General features: G+C 40.9%; 4 protein-coding genes across 5 annotated transcripts in view; all 4 read left to right on the top strand.

Annotated features, from left to right (window-relative positions):
- LOC136420984 (palladin-like) overlaps positions 1 to 4,204 on the top strand; it is an 18,812-nt gene extending 14,608 nt beyond the window's left edge. The window contains exons 16-20 of the mRNA XM_066408127.1: positions 1,784 to 1,882; positions 1,920 to 2,091; positions 3,438 to 3,563; positions 3,851 to 3,860; positions 4,105 to 4,204. Of these exons, the coding sequence (XP_066264224.1) occupies positions 1,784 to 1,882; positions 1,920 to 2,091; positions 3,438 to 3,563; positions 3,851 to 3,860; positions 4,105 to 4,204 (507 nt within the window). The remainder of the gene's footprint in view (positions 1 to 1,783; positions 1,883 to 1,919; positions 2,092 to 3,437; positions 3,564 to 3,850; positions 3,861 to 4,104) is intronic.
- Positions 1,977 to 9,819, top strand: LOC136420722 (uncharacterized). Of its 2 annotated transcripts, XM_066407812.1 has the most exons (7): positions 1,977 to 2,091; positions 4,105 to 4,272; positions 4,908 to 5,035; positions 6,717 to 6,792; positions 7,761 to 7,983; positions 8,744 to 8,914; positions 9,750 to 9,819. In XM_066407812.1, exons 2-5 carry the CDS (start codon positions 4,252 to 4,254, stop codon positions 7,920 to 7,922), a joined length of 387 nt encoding a protein of 128 aa, XP_066263909.1. In that variant the 5' UTR covers positions 1,977 to 2,091; positions 4,105 to 4,251; the 3' UTR covers positions 7,923 to 7,983; positions 8,744 to 8,914; positions 9,750 to 9,819. The 2 variants fall into 2 exon arrangements, with proteins under 2 accessions (XP_066263909.1, XP_066263910.1); XM_066407813.1 differs by lacking the exons at positions 1,977 to 2,091; positions 4,105 to 4,272 and adding an exon at positions 4,301 to 4,385.
- On the top strand, positions 8,331 to 20,864 carry LOC136420983 (guanine nucleotide exchange factor DBS-like). Its single transcript, XM_066408126.1, has 16 exons — positions 8,331 to 8,353; positions 8,744 to 8,914; positions 9,750 to 9,819; positions 10,200 to 10,292; positions 11,346 to 11,441; positions 11,869 to 11,919; positions 15,937 to 16,050; positions 16,666 to 16,812; positions 17,087 to 17,140; positions 17,455 to 17,553; positions 17,738 to 17,816; positions 18,216 to 18,263; positions 18,604 to 18,664; positions 19,715 to 19,808; positions 20,223 to 20,354; positions 20,811 to 20,864. Exons 1-16 carry the CDS (start codon positions 8,331 to 8,333, stop codon positions 20,862 to 20,864), a joined length of 1,386 nt encoding a protein of 461 aa, XP_066264223.1.
- Positions 20,279 to 20,864, top strand: part of LOC136420720 (myosin light chain kinase, smooth muscle-like) — a 55,175-nt gene continuing 54,589 nt past the window's right edge. The window contains exon 1 of the mRNA XM_066407810.1: positions 20,279 to 20,354. The gene's annotated coding sequence lies outside the window, so the exon portion shown is untranslated. The remainder of the gene's footprint in view (positions 20,355 to 20,864) is intronic.

The following is a 20,864-nucleotide window of genomic DNA, read 5'->3' as shown; positions in this document are numbered from 1 at the left end:
TGTCCAGTTTATCTTGAAGGGAATTGTATTGAGTACAGGGTTGTCTCCAGGACCTGTCCCTCCACCCTGGAAGGACTAAAATGTCACCCCTTCCAAAAAATCTGAACTTCATGACATGAAATTGATAAAAATGTATGTTAGTAAGCTTGAAATGACAGTGACAGTGAGTGAGGTGGAAAAAAAGATTAAAGCTGGAGACAGCCCTGATTCAGTACCTGGGGTAATTCAGATATTACAAAATATCATTAGGTTAACTGATATTATCACATAGGTAGATGGCGTCGACCAATCAGAAGCCTCCATTGCCCACAATAAGTGGTCTGTTATCACGCCATAACACACCACTTATTGACGTCATGTCAGAACACAACCGTTCCATTTTGTAGAGGGGATATCTTTTTGATGAATCTTTTTCTTAACCTTGTTTAAAAAATCTTTATAACCGTTTCATTTTGTAGCGGGGGTATCTATTTGATGAATCTTTTTCTTAACCTTGTTTAAAAAATCTTTATTGTCTTAGAATTCCTAAAAAATTTCCTTAGAATACATGAAAATGGGAAAACAAATTTAAAATTCCCAAAAATGTCCCGCATGTTCCATTTGCTGTTGGCCAAAGAAACCACGTTCTATCTAAGGTTCCGCGCGTTCCATTTCCTACTGGCCAAAGAACCTGTGTTCTATTCAGGTTTCCTGAGGTCATGTTGCAGGGAGATTCTTCAATGATAACATTTTCTGACTGACCTGAAACCGACCCTCCTATCCTGTGTGGTTGAAATAAATAAATCAGGCAACAGTTGTACATATTCTTCATCATCTTCTGTTAAAAAAGGACAAATGTGAATTTGAAATGCATTCTTAATAGTATAAGGGATCTATGCGTCAAACAGAAATTGTCTACTCCTATATGCGTCAGTTTGGATAAGCTATATGATAATAACGTTAATGACCCGCCTCTTCCTCGGTGTATATGGTGTCATAACGCCTGGTCATGTGCTATAACCACCTCATAAAACCACCTCGTTCGCTTCGCTCACTCGGTGGTTTTATTCGGTGGTTATAGCACATGGCCAGGCGTTATGACACCATATACACCTTGGGGCGGGTCATTAACCCTTAATTAATGTTCTGAAAGTGATCATAGGGAATAAAATGTCCCTAGGATGGAAAGCTGCTAGTGGGAACAGGTCAAAGTATATGTGGCCATTGTGATAAATACATAACCAGCAGCATGTCTTTAATGACTTTACAGAACTCCTGCTTTATAAAACACTGTACTAGATATAAACAGCATTTGATGATGATGATGATGAAACAGCATTAAAAAGTCAAAATTGTACAAGATGATTGAAATCCGACAGCATCAACAATACAACATAAACATAGAGTTTTGTGGGCATCACATGGATGACAGTATTCTTGGGGTAAACAAGTTTTTGTGTCTATTTCGTGCCCTTCTTACAGGACAGCCAGCCGTTAGTGGAAGACGGGAACCATGTTTCTTACTAGTCTTACGCTTCTCCTCACCATCATCAATGTACATTGCTGTATTCATCAGTACCAGGGGGTTTTCTAGAAAAATTGAATAAGAGGGAGCACACACAGGCAAGGGAGCGAATTCTGTGTATTTATGGAAGAATCGATTGTTAGGTGAAGGCTGTATGCTGGGTATCAAGCTAAAATCTGGATTCTACAAGGGGTGCTGGGCAGCGCCCCTCTTTCCTGATTGAGATGAACCCCTGCAGTACGAGGTAATTCAGTATCAGTAAATCTGTCCTTCCCCCAGGACGGGCAGCCACTAGTTGAGGATGGAGACCACGTTTCTTACGAGTCTCGTGACGAAGGAACACTCCTCCTCACCATCATCACCTGTATTCAGTACCAGGTGATTCAGATATCAGTAAATTTGTTCTTGTCCCCAGGATGGACAGCCTTTGGTAGAAGATGGAGACCATGTCTCTTACGAGTCTCGAGACGATGGAACATTCCTCCTCACCATCATTGATGTACAGAACCAGGATGTGGGCACCTACACCTGCAGGGCGGAGAACGGTGTGGGGGACGTGGTGACACACGCAGACCTGCTGGTCTCAGGTGAGAACACACCTGTACACCTGTACACCTGTGTGCACCTAAAACCACCTGTGTTAAGCATCAGCTGCAAATTTCGATGATTATTCGACGCTTAAGGATATGAAATATTTCAGTCTTTTAGTTTCTGTTTGCTCCTGAACTGACCAAGAAGTGATTTTGCCTTTCATTACATGGAGGACATCTTTACTTTACTTTCCTGTGAAATTCTAACAATTCACTCCACTAAAAACACAGATTCTGCAGTCACTGAATATTTTCCAAGGTTTTCTGAAATCTAGAGCAGTAATTACGATTGATAATTACAATCTTTAATGAGCAATAAGTGGTTTGGCCTTTAATAAAAAAAGAAGAGCTCTTTGATTTTCTGTCAAAACTGGAAATTTCCTCTTAAGAGCTTCTTCTCACAACTTGAAACATTCCCAGCATCGTTGGAAATTACTGTCTTATTAACTCACTCTTATGATTACTTATGTGGGTGTAACAATGGAATTCCTGTGGGCACAAAATGTTGCGTTTCTGTGGGTGTAGATGTAACATTTCTATGGTTGTAAAATGCCGCATTTCTGTTGGTGTAAAATGTTGCATTTTCAACGAAATGCCCAGTACTGCTTGCACATATAATTCTTAGGGTTTCTTCAATTTTCGAAGGACGTGCAAATACATGTAATGATACTATGACATATAGTTTCTATGGGTAAGATAGTTGTAGGAAACAGTTGTTGTGAACATATCCTTTAGGGTGGTCATGTCATGCACAAATAACCTGTGACGTCTCGTACAAAAGTCATGTAATTGCTGAACTGAGAGAGCTGTCTCTGACGCAAAGACGGCACAATTTTCTTCTCTCAGCCACTCAAATCCTTGAAACACTATGATAACAGGGACTCATTAAGCCTATGATTAGCTAACAATTCTGATAATTATCAGCCCCCCTGGGGTCAGCCTGCATTACAGTATTGCTGTCTGAAAGTCTGACATATGTAGTGTAGTTTAGTAGTGCATTGTAGTAGTATCCAGTATTTGATTATACTTGAAAAACAAAGAAATTGACCAAAACACAAATACAATGTTGTACACTATGCAATGAATGCCCTGCCAGACCCTCTGGAACATGAATGTTTTAAATTCTTATGAAAACTAAAAAGTATCTGTTGACTCATGAAAAGGTCAGTGGGGTCGTCACCATGGTAACCAAATGACCAGTTATCATAGACCATGTTATCTATTTGCGTGGTATGGCAGGTGAGTTTAATAACAGACCTGCGATGGTAGAAAGGCAGGTGTTTATCAGAGTCCTAGTGAATGGTTCGAGACATGGTTGTAGAAGTCTGTGGGAGTGTTCCCAGGGAGAAATATGCGGCGACTGTTTAGTTTCTCATACTGGGTCCCGTCATCGAACGCTCCGGTAGTCACGGATGATCCCGTCGTGCTGATATCGTTCAAGTTGGACCGGGAGGATGAGGAGAATGAAGGTGGGAAGTTTTGATCCAGGGAAAAACGTGGTGGTGGGGTGGCCCATGGGGAGGACAGTTAGATCTAGGGTGTGTGTATGATGGTTACACCCCTAATTGTTCTGACATCCCTATGTCTTGTGACGTAAAGGTACATGTAGTCCTGTAGCATTTTTGAGGCGTAGGGACAATCGGTTGTTGTACACTGTGTCTAGGGCACGGTATTGGAAGGTAGAGAAGATCCCTCTCTTGCCACTGCTTTAATTTTTACCTTCCAAATAAAGTCAGGTAACCATTTTAACTCCTAGGTAGAGTGAGGTAAGTCATGTAGAGTGCTTTCCAAAGGGCACAACATCGATGACATGTTAGGGGATGCATACCCAGGACCTCTCAGTTCTGGACCAAACACCCCAGCCGTTATGCCACACATGTCCACTAAAAAACATGCAATTTCAAACATGAAATGAAAAGAATTTCAGCAGTTGAATCTGAGTTAGAAATCAGAAAAAAAACATTGTGAAGTTTCATGCTGAAACAGAATATTTTTCTATCATTTCTGCAGTTGCCTCGAGCAGTCGAACGACGTCTGTGAGCTCCTACAAGGCGTCAGGGCTGGACGAGCTTCCCTCGGGACAGTCCTTCGACAGTCTGGGGACCAGTAAGGAGGAGGAAGTGCAGATACTGGAACTGTTACCGGCCGTGGGACCGGATGTCTTACATCTCAGGAGAGGTGGGACATGTTTGTTTGTTTGTTTGTGAGTCTGGGCACCAGTAAGGAGGAGGAGGTACAAATCTTAGAGCTGCTACCAGCCGTGGGACCAGATGTCTTACATCTCAGGAGAGGTGGGACTGGGCTATATATATATTCTCAGGAGAATTGCTGTAGACTGTGATCTTTAAAAAGTAATACTGAATAAAGGGGAAAGTGTAGTATTTGATGTTTAATTTGATAATACTACAAAAAATACTCTTAAACTGGAGACTTTGGTGGTGATGTTGGCACTTTTGTACAATGTGTTTTGGTTCTGAACTTCTGCATCTTCCTTCTTATGGTAGTAGAATTTAATACTATTTATATTAGGTATGGAGGTGCTATGCATTGTGATGACACTATGTGACTTCAACATTGTTTGAATAAAAAGTCTCTTTGTTCACAAGTGTTTTAATCAACCCAAGTTTCGGTGACCGTTTGTCACCTTCCTTAGAACAATTCTGACTGGTTCACTTTGCACCACAGCTATATTGGTGTTGCTGCTTACAGATGTTGTCGCAAAAGTAAAGTATTTGATACATATGTTAAGAAATGTTTGACAATTTTTAGAAATTTCAAATTTTTTATTCTTAATCTGTCCTTGATCTCCATAGGAACGACCCCGCCCCGCCCAGGGTCGCGGCCGGACAGCTCAGCGTCCTCCGACTCCAACCCCATCAAGCGGCTTCGGCTGGAGCACGACTTTGTGTCCGACTGCAGCGAGACGGATGACTCTTCTAAGGTTCCAGTCCTTCTTTCATTCATTCATTCACTCATTCATTTGGCCTCTGTAGGTCACCATGGTAAAATCCTAATTCACATCAACCCTACAGCATCGGCTACGGCTCGGGGTGGATACTGGTTTGGCTTAATAAGGTCCAAGTCCAAGTTTAGGTCCAGAGATTTAGGTTCAGGTCCGGACCTGAACCTGGACCTGATCCTGTCCAGTTGACGTTTTGTTTTATTAAACCTATATTAAGCATAGAGAATTAATACTGACACGCTCGACTATAAAAGTTTCTTGGTGAGAAGACTTTCATGACAAACCAGTGTTTGATATTTGAATGTTGCACTTATTTTAAATGCCTTTTTTCGTCAGTGGGGAGACTCAAAACACTTTTCATCAAACAAAATAGAAAAATATACTTATACTTTGTTCAGTTTTTTTTGGACTCAGGTTTTTGGCTTTCAGGTTTTTTTGGACTCGGTTCTTGGATGTTATAAAGGTCCGAATCAGGTCCGGCGAACCGGTATCCACCCCTAGCTATGGCTAAACAGTCCTATTCGAGAATGGCAGTCTCTGCCACATTTCCAATTTTCTGCCACATAAGTCACCTCTGTAAGCTGACTTAGGTCTGTTGCAAAATGATTTCTAGGAATTTGCTCTTCTCGAAAAATGCTGTTAAATACATCTTGTTGTCATCCAGCTTAGAAGGATCCTCTTTATACAGACATGAAAGTTAGACACATGAAACTTTTTATATGCATCATACGCTGATGTATGCCTTCAAAGCTGGTGTGTTACAGAATGATGGTAATGTGCTACTTTCACTTAAACGCCTCCTTTGTAATTATATTGTCTTCCTATGGAGATATTGACGTCATACGCTGCACTTTGTAACAATTACAATCCCCAGATTCAAAAATTGGTGAAAGCACTAGAAATAAGGGGGATCAACCATATAGCTGCAGTTTTAGATTCGCCCTGTCTAACTCCTAATTTACTCAGTGTTTTTTGAAATAGTCAAATTTTCAATAATGTATTATTTTGCTTCTTGCAGCTTTTTTGTCCTATTCTGTTTTGGCTAGCACATCCTTGAAGCTATTTGGGTGTTTCTGTGAAATTGTACTCATTGTGCTATATTTGGGCAGGCTCCTTCTAATCAGTGTGTTAATTAAAGGGTTAATTAAGTCCCACTAGCTCAGCGGGACAGGTCGCAGACCTTATTCTTAACCACAAGTTAATCACTGTGGTCGTTAGAAAATTACTGTTATTCTTCCTTCAAACCACTAATTGATGGTACATGTATGTTTGGGATAGTACATTGAATACAATGTTTAAGAGGTGTCCCTGCTCATGTGTGCGTCATTTTAAAGTTCTTTAGGGTGTTTTCCACCATGCTTACCTCAATCATTCGCAGGCATCACCATGCTTACCTACTTGGCTAAAAATGCAGCTTTTTTCTGTACTATAAGGCAAATTAAAGGAGACATCTGGCTTGAAAATCATGTTGTGCAAATATGAAAACAGGCAAACTCTCATCTTAGCTTGAAAGTTCATGTGTGTTGATAGAAGTCATTCTGGAACAAGTTTCAACTCTACAACATGGGCTCCAAAACAATGAGTTGGACAGAAAAAAGTTGGAGAAATGTGTAGTTGCTGTAGTATTTTGTCGCTGAAGTTGTTCTTTTCTCTTATACAGAGCACAGAGCAGTACACAGTTGTTAGCGACTACACACCAGCAGACACTGAGCAGGACAGGGTGCCACTTAAAGAAGGTGAGCGTCTTATCTTATTTCTTAAAGTTTGTTTATCATTTGCATCGAGCTGCCAAGCAATTATTACAAGTTACAATGCATCATTTGCAAAAGGTTGTTCAGCTGACATGAGTAACATCTGTGTATAGATGTAATTTGAACTTTCCAAGCTCTTATTTCTGGACGTCAGACTTTTGTGTGAGTCACCATCAAAGAAAGTGAACCTTACAACTTTCTATTTCACACCTCAACCTACGACGTAACCATCCTACAATCTTCCATAGTTCAGGGAGAGGTCAGCTCCTAAAGCACGCACATTATCCTGCACAGCGGGTTATTATCACCTATAATAACATATCATCACACCCACATGTGTGCTACTAGGTAAGGACATATGTGAGTTGTACAACCAGTGGAAAATTACATGTATTGACTCAATAAGTCAATTATGGACTTTTCATCGGTAAAAGCTGGAAACAAACTAGTCTAAAACTTAAAACATATTTGCAAACAGGAATGATTTTATCAAGAAGACTTAGTGATGTATTAAAACCTATTGTCAAGATGGTTGGGTGCACGTAGAGAACCTCCAAGAAAATGAAAAAAACTGAGATTGTACTATATGTTATGATATGCTTTGTACATTTGTATGTCAAGTTCATTTCTACTGTTATATATGTCTTTAGTGTGTGGTAGGGCAACCTGTAAAGGTGCTTTAGCACCAGTTTTACCCTCCCTTTCACTTTGTCTGTGATGAATTCAAATAAAATAGTAAAACAATAAGATGTGATGTTTGTTTCACAGGCCAGACAGTTCTACCAGATCCTTCTTTAGTCACTGACGAAAGATAGTGGATGCTGTCTGAAACGTCTGACTGTTTTGAAATTTTATCCAGTTGCTTGGGTAATTACTTTTGGCGTATCTTATTACCTGGATGTCTAACCTTCATCAACGAAATAAGATGACTTTTTGTGATGTTTGTTCCCCAGGCCAGACGGTGGAGGTGTTGGACTCCTCCAGCCCGGACCTGTGGCTGGTGCGCACCTTCCCCTCCCCCCCGGAGCCCGCCCAGGGCTGGGTCCCCCCCTCCTTCCTACAGACCCTCCCCCACTCCCCCGCCACCAGGAAAGGCAAGTCTGAGACGTCTGTAGACGCCGAGAAGAAGCAGCCCAGGAGGGGCAGTAAGGAGATAGAGGCAAGCAGCAAGAGAAGGTGCATGACGTCTTAAGAAAATAATTGACTTCTTAGTTCCAAAATGAAGCTGCACTTTAGATATCTTCTCTTTCCCTCACTTGAGTTGCAGATTACACAAAAACAACTTTGCATTCATTCTTTTTTTGTCTCTCCTTCACTGCAACGATGTCAGATCTCTTATATAATAAGAAAAACAGACGTCTTACGTCCAAAACAAAGCTGAAATCTTACTGCACATCGGACCTTCTGTTTCCCTCACTTTGACTGAGATTGCACAGAAATTACTTAACCTTCTGAAACATTAACATTTTCTCTCTCTCTCCTCCACTGCAAAGTTCTGCTGTTTAGTTTGCTGTATGATGAAAATGATTCTAGACACAAAACGAAAGTTAGCCGCCATCTTCTATCAAATCTATTGGACTTTTTCCTGATTATTCTTTGCCTCTGCCTCTTCCCTTCTTGCTCTTCTGAGTCCTCTTTCTCCTCAGTCTGCTTCTTATCTCTGTTCTCCGTGTTTGGTGTGTTCTGTCATGTGATTTAGTTTGCAACTGTCTTGGTCGGTGGGTGAGTTCTTTTTTTTTTACCTTCCATGAAATGCTGCTACAACTTGCTTACAATTTTGCTCTAATTAAAGGAGGGAAATTTCCCTCTTCATCTGGAGAACCAGTGTGTGTAATGAGATTTTGAATGTGATTGACGAAAACGCTTTTCATAGAAAATATATTTCAAGAAAATATCTTGAACTTTGTTCTCAACTTTCTCTTGATTATTGTCCCAGGTTTGTCCTGGAGGAACTACTGAGGACAGAAGCGGACTACGTGCGTGACCTGAAGTTTGTAGCCGAGCACTATATCCACATGTTCGACTCCAACACTCTACCTTATCTACTCAGGGGGAAACGGGACATCTTATTTATGAACATAGAACAGATTTATGACTTCCATAGTAGGTGAGTGTGTTAAACTCCCCCTAGGAGTAAAGTGGGTTCTCCTGAAATATGATATCCTTGACAGAATCATGACTGAATTCTGGGTGATGCCACTTTATCTCAGGGGCAAACGGGACATCTTATTCATGAACATAGAACAGATTTATGACTTCCATAGTAGGTGAGTTGTGAGAAAAATTCTCAATGCACAGAGTTGCTCCTGAAATAGGATATTCTGGATTATGCCTCTTAGGGGAATACACTATTATATATCTTCATGGACATAGAACAGATTTATGACTTCCATAGTAGGTGAGTGGGACAGATTTATGAAATACCCCCTGTGAGTGGAGTGGGTTGTCCTGAAATATGATATCCTTGACAGAAATATGACTGAATTCTGGGTGATGCCACTTTATCTCAGGGGGAAACGGGACATCTTATTCATGAACATAGAACAGATTTATGACTTCCATAGTAGGTGAGGCCTGACAAAAATTCTCAATGCACAGAGTTAGTCCTGAAATAGGATATTCTGGGTTATGCCTCTTAGGGGGATACACTATTATATATCTTCATGGACATAGAACAGATTTATGAAATACCCCCTGTGAGTGGAATGGGTTGTCCCGAAATATGATATCCTTGACAGAGGTATGACTGAATTCTGGCTGATACCACTTTTCAGCAGGTGTGATTATGAGAAATTGTGTGGAAAATCCTTTTTTTCTCTGCCAATATTGTCAACATGCAGCATAGAATATAGTATTGTCTGTTTATAGTTGATTTTAGAGGCATTATAATTTTCAAAAATTCTTTTTATATTCTGACCTGGATTTACTTTATTGTGTTTCAGTATATTTATCCATGAGCTGGGGACGTGCAAGAATGAGCCCAGCAAAGTTGGCAAGATTTTTGTAAAATGGGTGAGTGTTTTGATACAAGCTTACAGTTAAAAAAAACAACAATCCAGATATGGCAAGCTGACTTTCTTAGATGCCAACAAGGGCATGAGACCATTGAAGAGCATTTTCAGGGGTGCAAAGAAATAAGATTCTTTGTAAATGTTAAACACTTGAACAGCAAGCTTTCCTGTAGCCATTTTATGGCTTATATAAACTGTTTGATACACGTAAATGTGTTACTGTAACTTTCAAATTTTAACTAAAAGTAGTAGTAGTAACTGTTGTGTTTTAAATACTTTGAACTGATAAATCATTTTCATTGAACAGCCTGAATTTCATGCTAGTTCTATCTGCTTTTTGTGAGTGTGATTTTCTAACATGTTTTTTGTTTTTTTTTGCAGCAACACAAGTTTGACATGCATGTGGAATACTGTAAAAACAAGCAGCGGTCAGAAACCCTTCTATCCACCAGCGCTGCTAGGAACTTCTTTGATGTGAGTTTCTCAGTTTGTGTTTAGCAGCAGTTAGTTAGTTAGTCAGTTAGTAAGTTAATGTTCTTCCCACACCAGATGATGCATAGGGCGACGCCCATCTCGCCCACAACATTGTGCAATCACTACATCATGGGGCTAGACCACAGGTAGTGATGTGTGTTTAAGTACCATACTCTTTCCCAAATGCTGAGTGCTTAGCAGAGAAAGCAGTATGTACTGTAGTAGTCCACTGTGCTCTGCTGCTGCAGTGGTCTGAACACCCTATGCAATAGAGCAATAAAGCAAAATGTACCATTTCTAAAGTCTTAGATCGAACTTACAACCTAATGAATGCAAGACAAACACTCGCAACTGCACTGGTTTAACAGCCTTAAGAAACCTTTGCCTGGGAGCCAATAGATCTGTAATGTAATGCCCATTTGGGTTGTTGTTGTAACAGAAAACAGGATAACAAAGTCCCCAAAGTATAGAGATATCAGGCAGTCATTTCAGTCTTTGCTGACGGGACATTTCACAAAACAGTCTTACCAAAACCACCTGTTGGATGGACCTGCAGTACTGCCAACCAGAGTTAGGGGGCGCTGCAGATCTTTGTCAGAAACAAAATCAAAGAAGAGCAGAATGTCCTGTCTTGTTTCTTATCTCAAGCATTTGGCCTTGTCATCAGTGTATAGAAAATATCTAGAGTTTTCCAGTGACAAAGAGCCAAGGGGAACTAAAAACACTGTCATTCTTGACTTTTTGTAGACATTTTTCTCAGTACATGGATGTAACTGACTGTATTCTGGTGATCTTTCTTTTATTCTTTTGGCCACACAAATTCTATTTGTAGTTTCACGGATTCAAAAAGAAAATGCTAAATTGCAATAGTCTGAGGACTGTACCTTTTCATGCTACACATAGTTCCAGGGAGCAAATATTCAAGTAGTAAAGTACAAGTATTCATCCCAACCTTCTGTTTTCATGTTGACCTCTTGTTAAATCTTAAGTTTCAAATGTCTAACGTGGCCAAATGTCTTCTTTCAATCTATTTATTTACTTTTTTTATTTCAGGACTGCACCAAGAGAAATGACGAGAGAAAGCTTACCCTATCAGACTTCCTGATCAAACCTGTCCAGAGGATCACCAAGTACCAACTCCTGCTCAAGGTACAGCTTTAGGGCAAACCTGAGTTACATTTATAAGTTCTCAGTTTTAAAAGCATAATCCTGAACTGGAAGAACAACATGAAAACAGAGTCTGATGGAAAGTCTCTGTACCTTGGTGCACACAGTTTAAGGGAGTGGATATAGTCAGATTCAAGTTTTCTTCCCAGCCACCTGTTTCAGTCTCGTGTCTTGCTGAATGTTTTAAAATCTTCCAAGGAACCAAGGAAATGTATTGTAGTGATCTTTCAGAAGGGAAAGAGCAGTAAGGCTTGCAAACATAGGTGATCTGTGGAAATTGAGACAACACGCTACTCTTAAACGTATTTAAGTTTGAAAAGTTGTGTAAAAAATGTCAATAGATCTAGGAGAATTCTCTCCAGGCCTTTAATTTGTTTATGAAGATTATGATAATGTTTCCTTTTTTCAGGAACTGGTTAAATACACCACAAGAGCCAAGCTAGATAGCACAGACTTAGAGGTAAGTTTATATTCTTCTCATATCTATCATATGGATTAAAAGTATAGTACATTCATGTGCATCTAGATCAAAGAGCCAAAGGCCTTCTACATTTTGTAAGTAAGCTGTGGTCTTCAATGATAACAGAAACATGAATAGATAGTTAACAGAATGTTTGAAATATTCAGACTTCAGGTATCTTTTGCAGAGAACCCATGCAAAGGATCTCAGGGCAAACCTGAGTTAAAGAATCTCAAACCAAAGATGGTGCTGATTTCAATGCCCATGCAGTGTTTCCATCTTTTTCCAGTGCTAAATTTCCGCTTTGTGGTAGAAATAACAAGTTTTTCGTAACAAAATGATTAAAAAAGTTACATACTTGAGTGTATGTCTATTCAGGTACAGTACCTGTTCATTGATGTTCAGGTATTTTGGACCAGTGTAACAGTGGCAATCAACCTCCACTAACTGACCAGTCTAAATGGTCCAGACCTTTTAGCCTAGTGGTTAGCGTGTTGAATTCCCAAGCCGTGCGGATTGGGATCGGCGTGAGTTCGATTCCCGGGAGCGGCCTAGGTCTGGACCAGTTAGACTGGTCAGTTAGTGGAGGTTGATCCCTACAGTTACACCTGTACTCAATAATTTTTGCAGTATTATACCAGTATTGGGTACGCAGCACTAATCTAACTGAACAGTGCCTTACATACATCTACATCAAAGAGCCACAGGTCACCTGAGGTCATGGTCGGTCCCCCGAAAGTGCGAAATGGAACGAAATGGAACGAAATGGAACGAAATGGAACGAAATGAAACGAAATGGAACGAAATGGAACGAAATGGAACGAAATGGAACGAAATGGAACGAAATGGAACGAAATGGAACGAGCTAAAACAACATATGTAACATTATGAAATGAAATACCAGTAGATAGCGAATTATTAGGGGTAGACCGGAACAGGAAGCATTTTAAATACAGAAGTGAGTGGTAAATACATAATATAACGTGTTTTATTTCTTGGATCTATGTAATAATATTAAATACAACGTTTTTGTCGCGTTTGTGTGGCTAGATTCTTCCCTGAAAATGGAGACGCCGCGTGCAAAGAGATCCGCCGCTCTTGCTTGTGTACCAACGATCTGCAAATGAACTGCTGCAAATAGCAGGGAAAACAAGCAAACCGAAATAGTATTGCAGAAGTTGATGGTAACATTGCATCTCCAAGAGGGCATGAGGCAAGCGTAATCTTATTATGTATACAGCTAGCGTGTTTGCGTGTTGTGTGAACCGTGAAATACATGCATTGCTCGTTCACACCCTCCCTTTGTTTTGTCGTGAACAAGGAAGCATGAATGTCTCCAGGGGACTCCACGTCCGTGTTTGAATGGAGTGTGAAATGTGTGACGCGCCGCAGAGCTTCATTTAAATATCATTAACGGAGGGGTCCATTCAGGGGTCAGGGGTCTGACTTTAAGCCGAACAATTGGAAAGATATGCATATGCTACGTACCAGTTATGGACTAAAACCGAATTTAAATAAATGGAAAGTCGGGGTTTGATTCAACCTGTCGGCAGCACGCCCACAGTTCCGTCGCGATGGCAACAATGCCGGTTTATTTGTATGCGGGGCTCCATTTGGGGGAGAGATTTATAGATAATAAAATAACGCTTGCCTCATGCCCTCTTGGTGAATTATGAGATGCACTGTTACCACCAACTGTATAATCTAGTCCTAACTTCGATACTCAGTTCCGTTTGCTTGTTTTCCCTGCTATTTGCAGCAGTTTATTTGTAGATCGTTGGTACACAAGGAAGAGCGGCGGATCTCTTTGCACGCGGCGCCTCAATTTTCAGGGAAGAATTTAGCCACACAAACGCGACAAAAACGTTGTATTTAATATTATTACATAGATTCAAGAAATAAAACACGTTATTTTATGTATTTACCACTCACTTCTGTATTTAAAATGCTTCCTGTTCCAGTCTACTCCTTATACTTCGTTATCTACTGGTATTTTATTTCATAATGTTACATATGTTGTTTTAGTTCGTTCCATTTCGTTCCATTTCGTTCCATTTCGTTCCATTTCGTTCCATTTCGTTCCATTTCGTTCCATTTCGTTCCATTTCGTTCCATTTCGTTCCATTTCGTTCCATTTCGTTCCATTTCGTTCCATTTCGTTCCATTTCGTTCCATTTCGTTCCATTTCGCACTTTCGGGGGACCCGTCATGGTGGCTATAGTAATGACCACTGACCTCTTTGTTATACAGATTATACAACCATTGTTGACTGAAGTGAACCAATGCTAAAAACACTTTTTAAACAGTATTTTTGGGAAATCTCTTCAAGGCCTTTAGTGACAGTAGTATGTCTTACAGCTGAAAAGCCTTATAATCGGCAAAATATTGTCCGTATAGAAAAGTCAGAAAACTTAATCTGTCCTTGGAAACGGGTTGACGCAGTTTGACGTTTTTGATAAATATGTCCGGAGAGTCGAGTGTCGGTTGCGCGTGTTTTACAACAAGCACTAATGTTAACATGCCGCGAGTTCTTTCATCTATTGTGGGTCGCACAAAAACGGCAGCGATTTCTTCTGTAATCTGGTTTATTTTAGGCTCTGACTCGAGTTACTGTGTTTATAGTAAACAGTGGTGTGTTACGTGGAGCTGTTGTTGTATATACGGAGCCGCCGGTGTGGGTTTAAGGCAGTACTGTTGAACGTGGCTGATGAGAATCTCTGTTTGCCAGCCTCCATAGTGGAGCAAGCGTTGTGAAAACAGTTCCAACGTTGCTGTTTTTTTGCTTCTGTGAAACATCAGAGGGGCACAAATGTTTTGTCAGAAAGACCTACCAGTGTGACTGTTTTTATGCTGTACTAGCAAGTCTTAAGATCCAAACATTTTGCAGATACTGCATGTTACAGTGGAAAACGTGAAATATCTTTCCATTCTTTGCAAACTGAATTAATTCTGGCCATGATCATGAAGTGTATATAAAATTCAATTTTCACAAAGGCTCTGTTTGTCTTCTATACCTACCTTTTTATCAATGAATTTCCACAGATCTGGAGCAGTATTGAGATCATGGTAGCATTTATATGATTTATAAGATCCAATGCCTCTGGAATCATACATTTTGTACGGTCATAAGAAAATAATTATCCACAGGCAAAACTCAAGGACAGACAGGTGACGAACTGTGTGGGCTTGGTAGGAGGCTTTTAATCAGCATGATAACAGCTAAACTCTGGCCTCACCGCGTGGTCGCTTGAAGGAACGGAGCCCCGGGTCGCAGTAGACCGCGTGCTCCCGGGCGCATCTAATTAAACTAATTGGTCTCTGCCCAAATGTATCCTATGCCTTGAGTACAGCAGCTTCAAAATAATTTGAATAGTTTGCACTCATCCACTGCCTATCAAGACTAGTCACTGTGACACTTAAGAATTTTTAGAGCTCAATGTTTGCGGTTCACCTGGATAGAGTTGTCCCACCACACAGGTGAGCTTACCTGGTTCAGCAAGTGAAACAACAGGTGTTGACAGGTGACAAAGTCTGGGGAAATGCCTCTATGCCAAAGTAGAACATTTGTACCTTCATGACCAAAGAAATATACAGTACGAAAATTAGAATCAACTCCATATGTGGAATAAGAGTTGACATTATAAGCTAAAGATTTTGTACCATACACAAAGTAAAGCACTTAGCAACAAGCTTTCATTACTCCTCTAGCTGATTCTTCTGAAATCAAAAGACTGATGAAAGCTTAGCATGAAAGCACATCTGTGTTCAAACTTGGTACATTCCATGATGAAGTTTGATACTTTACTTCAACACAAGCAAATGTAGCTCACCTCAAATTTTCAGTTGCTCTTATGTCAACCTTCTTCAAGAGTGATGATGTTGATTCCGTTACTTTGAGCACGTGACCTTAGTGATCAGAAACTTCCTGGGAAGTTCTTTTAATTAATCTAACTTGTGTACGAAAATAGCGAATAAAATCTTTTGGAGAAAATTCATTTCCCTGTCATTTTCCCCCAGCATGCCCTAGGAGTGATGGTGGACGTCCCCAAGCGAGCCAACGACCTCCTGCACATCAGCATGATTGACGGTTTCTATGGCAACCACGAAAACGTCGGCAAACTTCTCAGACAGGTGTGTTCTGACAAGTGTAGTATGATGGCCATATCAGAGTCAAGACTAACATTAAAAATGGAAGTAGTGTAAGTCAAGTCCTGTCCTCGGTGCTGATCGCCATCCACATACAAGCAAACAAAAACAGCAGTCCATGAAGTCAAAGGGTAGCGATGTTAGGTAATATGAAGTTGTGTCTGATCTTTCTTGACACCGGTGAAATGGTCTTGTAGGTAGAGTGTTCGCCTTGCATTCAGTAGGCCGTGAGTTAGATCCCGGCCGGGCACATCAAAGACTCTAAAAATGGTACATACTGCTTTCTCTGCTTAGCACTCAGCATCTGGGAAAGAGTATGGTAGTTAAACACACACCATTACCAGTGGACTAGCCCCCCTGCTGTAGTGATTGCACAAAGTTATGTGGCCAAAGGGCAATTGAAACAGAGATGGGTGCTACCCTATGCAACATTTGGTTCGGGTAGGACTTTAACCTGTCCTTGGTGCTGACCGCCATCCACACACAAGCAAACAAAAACATGGCAAACAAAAGTCAAAAGGGGCAGCAATGTTAGGTAATATAATTAATACAAAATGAAACTTGTATCTGATCTTTCTTGACTTGATGTTCTCTCGCTAGGATTCCTTCATGGTTTGGGACGGGAGGACGACGAAGGGTCGCGGAAAGGAGCGACACATTTTCCTGTTCAACAACATGGTCCTGTTCACCAAGCGCAAACGCAACAGTCTGGAGAGCATCGAATACTCCTACAAGGGCCTCATGAGGGTAGGTAGGGGGAAATTTGGGAACATTGTTCAACAACAAGTTACATGGTCCTGTTCACCAAACGCAACAGTCTGGAGAGCATCGAATACTCCTACAAGGGCCTCATGAGGGTAGGTATGGGGGAATTTGGGAGCATTGTTCAACAACATGGTCCTATTCACCAAGCGCAAACGCAATAGTCTGGAGAGCATCGAATACTCCTACAAGGGCCTCATGAGGGTAGGTATGGGGGAATTGTGGAACTTTGTTCAACAACATGGTCCTATTCACCAAGCGCAAACGCAACAGTCTGGAGAGCATCGAATACTCCTATAAGGGCCTCATGAGGGTAGGTATGGGGGAATTTGAGAACATGCTGAAAAATACTAAATATATACTATAGACCTGCATGGGGATGATAAGGTTATGTATGGGGAAAATTTGACTAAAACCCAGTGCTTTGGATTCTGTTTTTCGAAATATAGGTTTAAGATAGGTTTTAAGCAATATCAGGTACTTTTCTTAGCGTAACTTAAGTGGGCACTTTGGGGGAATGTTTGACTGTATAGTTATCAGACTTAGATTTTGATAGCATCGTGAGACTATGTGCATGTATGATAGTGGTGAAAAACAGTTTGAATCATGACTGTCTCTTTCTCTTAGTTACCAGGCATCGGGGTGACAGAAGACGTGGAGGGAGACAGCCGTAAGTTTGAGATGTGGTACGGCAAGCCTGACTCTTCAGAACGATACACTGTACAGGTACATGTAATTTGTGGTGTTTTTGATGAGAATCTTTGATGATGTGACAAAATTACTTCGGAATTGACAAAAATAAATGCAACCGCATGTATATGGACAGGACATAGAGTTAGCAGCTGATTGTAACTAGAATAGATTGCCTGCTTATTATTAGGGACCTTATGTTTCTGTACCTATTCATCAGGCCAAGACCATCTACGTGAAGCAGGCCTGGGTTAAGGAGATCAGAGACATCTTAGACAAACACACTCAGGAGGCACAAGGTGAGGAGGCACTTGGAACCTCTCAAGGACACTTAAGGTTTTCTCAAGTAGGCTTCAGGTTTATTCAAGGGCACATGACTTCTAATGGAAGCAAGAGAAAAACTTTCAGTTTTGAAAGGTTTTAGAGACTGTCGTTGAAATTGGTGCAAGTTATCATTGGAAAAATCCACACAATCATGTACTAATGTCAATTTGTGTATTGTTTGGATCATAATGGATATACTGCATATGGGAATTAAGGTATGTATCTGATATTTTAGTGCCCCCAGGAAGCAATATCTCTTACTTGATAACTTTGGATAGTGATGAAGTGAGTGGATGTAAGCTATCATGCATAGTGTAAGAGTTAAGAATCACATATTGTTGTGTCATTTTTTGTCATCTTTGCCATCCCTGCAGATGTGAAGTCAGCAGTTGAGGCTAGGATATCAGCCATGGAGAGCACCAGTAAGTCAACATCACTGTGTAACACTGTCTAAAGATGTCTGCTTTATGTTTTATTAAATGTAGTGTGTATACCATGTGTATGTATAATTTAGGACTCCAGGAGGTATAACATCTATGTACGCCCACTAATGGGAGTCTTTCAGAAAATGTGCAATATTTTAAATGAATAGAGATTACAGATACTTGCTTTGAAAGAATACAACCTATTGAAAGTTAGCATTGTCCTTCTTTTGCTCTTTTCATCTGAATTTTCATCTGAACTGAATGTTTTCATCCTCGCAACTTAGTCCAGTTTCCATGGTGACTGTTTCCATGGTAACGGTGTTCTTCTTGTTTCCAGGTTCCCTCGGATCTTCCATTGACACCCCCAGCACCCCGACGACCCCCTCCAGCTCTGGAAGGTAACTTAACGGAAATGGATTTAATGATATTTTGAAATTACTGTAAAAGGTTTCCAGGGATGTCCCTGTAACTCTGGTAGCAGCCTCAATCACAGTTGAACTCCTGGTTCCAATTAGTTGGTACCTTGGAAACCTTGATTCAAGTCCCGGGGTCAGGACATCGTGGTTGGGGCTGTACCGTCTGTTTATTCATGAGGAACTCAAATCGGTCTGCTGGCCGCTTTTTATTGAGGACAGGAGGGAAGAGGTGAAGGTTGGACAGAATACAGCACAGTATGTCTATCAATTGATTGTGTACGTGTACATGGTACAGTAAACCTGTTTGGGCAACCACCTGGCGTATGCAACCACCTCTTATCTCAAACCACATTAAACAGTCCTGTCCATTTTTACATCAGATTCTATTTAAGTAAATCGCAGCCTGTCCTCAGCAACCATTTTCCTCAGTCCCTTGAGTGGTTGCTGAATCCATGGTTGACTGTTTTACAAAAACACACAAAAGAATGGAAGTTGTAGTATGGGATGTGTCCATTCATTCTGGTTGTTTTGGTTATTGTAACAGTCTCTTCACCCTTGTCCTGCTGCCGTTTTTTACCCAATTAATTTCATTAATTTGATTTCTTAATCAGGTCATTTTCCCTTGACTTTTTCTGCACTGCTGTGGCATAGCTACTTATGCCTTTGGTATGTTTTGCTGCGGTGTGATGCGCTCAGCTGAAAAATACCCCCAATCCATACATATATAGGACCCACATACAGGCTCTGCAATGTGCAACCCATATATATATACATATATATATATATATAGGGGTCCAGCAGGACAAGGGTTAAGATAAGACATAGCAATGTTACATTTCCACCAATCAGCTCACAACACAAATTTCTACCTCAGACCAATTTTCTGCCATCCTATATTTACACCCGTACTGGGAAGCCTTGATTAGTCTGCTGACGTAATACCACACCTCCTGGGTCGCTATTACCTCACGTTGCCATGGCGACGGCAGGAGATTTTGTCCGGTGAGAGTAATTTTCGCTCGTTGCTTCCAGCAGACAGAGGCACGTGTCGGGACCGAGCCCTCGGCGCCGCGGGAGTAATGTCTTCAGCGAGACCAGCTTCGACTCGCTCATACACACTCCTGAGGTGAGACGTCTGAGATATAATGTCTTTAAGATGCTGTAATAGCTGTAAGATTTGTCCAAGGTAAATTCACCCAACCTGTCTTTAGTGCCACCAGCTTTGAATCATTTGTGTGTGTACACACAGTAGAGATGATAGATCTATAAACATACTAGGTCTTTGACCCACAAAGTAACCTTAGTACTTGTTGGTTTATCCTCGCATACACCCTTGTAGTTGGCCTGTATGTCTTGCAGACAGTCATAATGGCAATTATCATTTCTGTCATTTCATTTATTTTATGACCTAGAATACATGACATACAGTTATAGATAAATAGTATTCTGTGATTTTGTGCTCTCTGCTTGTCATAATGTGCAAAAAAAGCAATATTTACATTTTGTGCTTTATGTTAAGTATTTTGTGCTTCCCTTCCAGACCCTTGTAGTGGGAGGTTTGTATGAAGTGTTGGAGACGGTCATCGTGGACGGGACTGACGAGTTAGAACTGCACAAGGGCGAAGAGGTCAAGGTCGTCAGGAGCGGGGGTGACGACTTCTACCTCGTGGAGGTCAGAGTTCAAAGTTCATTCTGGCAACCTTTATATAATAAATGTTAAGGTATAGTCTCAATCCAGTTTTAGCTTTAAGTTAGAGCCCTGTCACATGCATGTTACTAGTAGCTGGAGAGAGGGGCTGGGTTCTGGGCTATAACATGTGTTTTTCTATAGCCTTTAACAGATAAAGGGGAGTTGGCTGGGGAGAGAGGCTGGGTTCTGGGCTATAACATGTGTTTTTCTATAGCCTTTAACAGACAAAGGGGAGTTGGCTGGAGAGAGGGGCTGGGTTCTGGGCTATAACATGTGTTTTCTCTATAGCCTTTAACAGATAAAGGGGAGTTGGCTGGAGAGAGGGGCTGGGTTCTGGGCTATAACATGTGTTTTTCTATAGCCTTTAACAGACAAACGGGAGTTGGCTGGGGAGAGGGGCTGGGTTCCAGGCTAACATGAGTGTTTCTCCATCTGTAGCCTTTAACAGACAAAGGGGAGTTGGCTGGGGAGAGGGGCTGGGTTCCGGGCTAA

The sequence above is a fragment of the Branchiostoma lanceolatum genome, chromosome 15 (genome assembly GCF_035083965.1).
Source record: "Branchiostoma lanceolatum isolate klBraLanc5 chromosome 15, klBraLanc5.hap2, whole genome shotgun sequence".
Lineage (NCBI taxonomy): Eukaryota > Metazoa > Chordata > Leptocardii > Amphioxiformes > Branchiostomatidae > Branchiostoma > Branchiostoma lanceolatum.
Note: the sequence above shows the minus strand (reverse complement) of the source record. Positions and strands in the feature narration are given on the sequence as shown.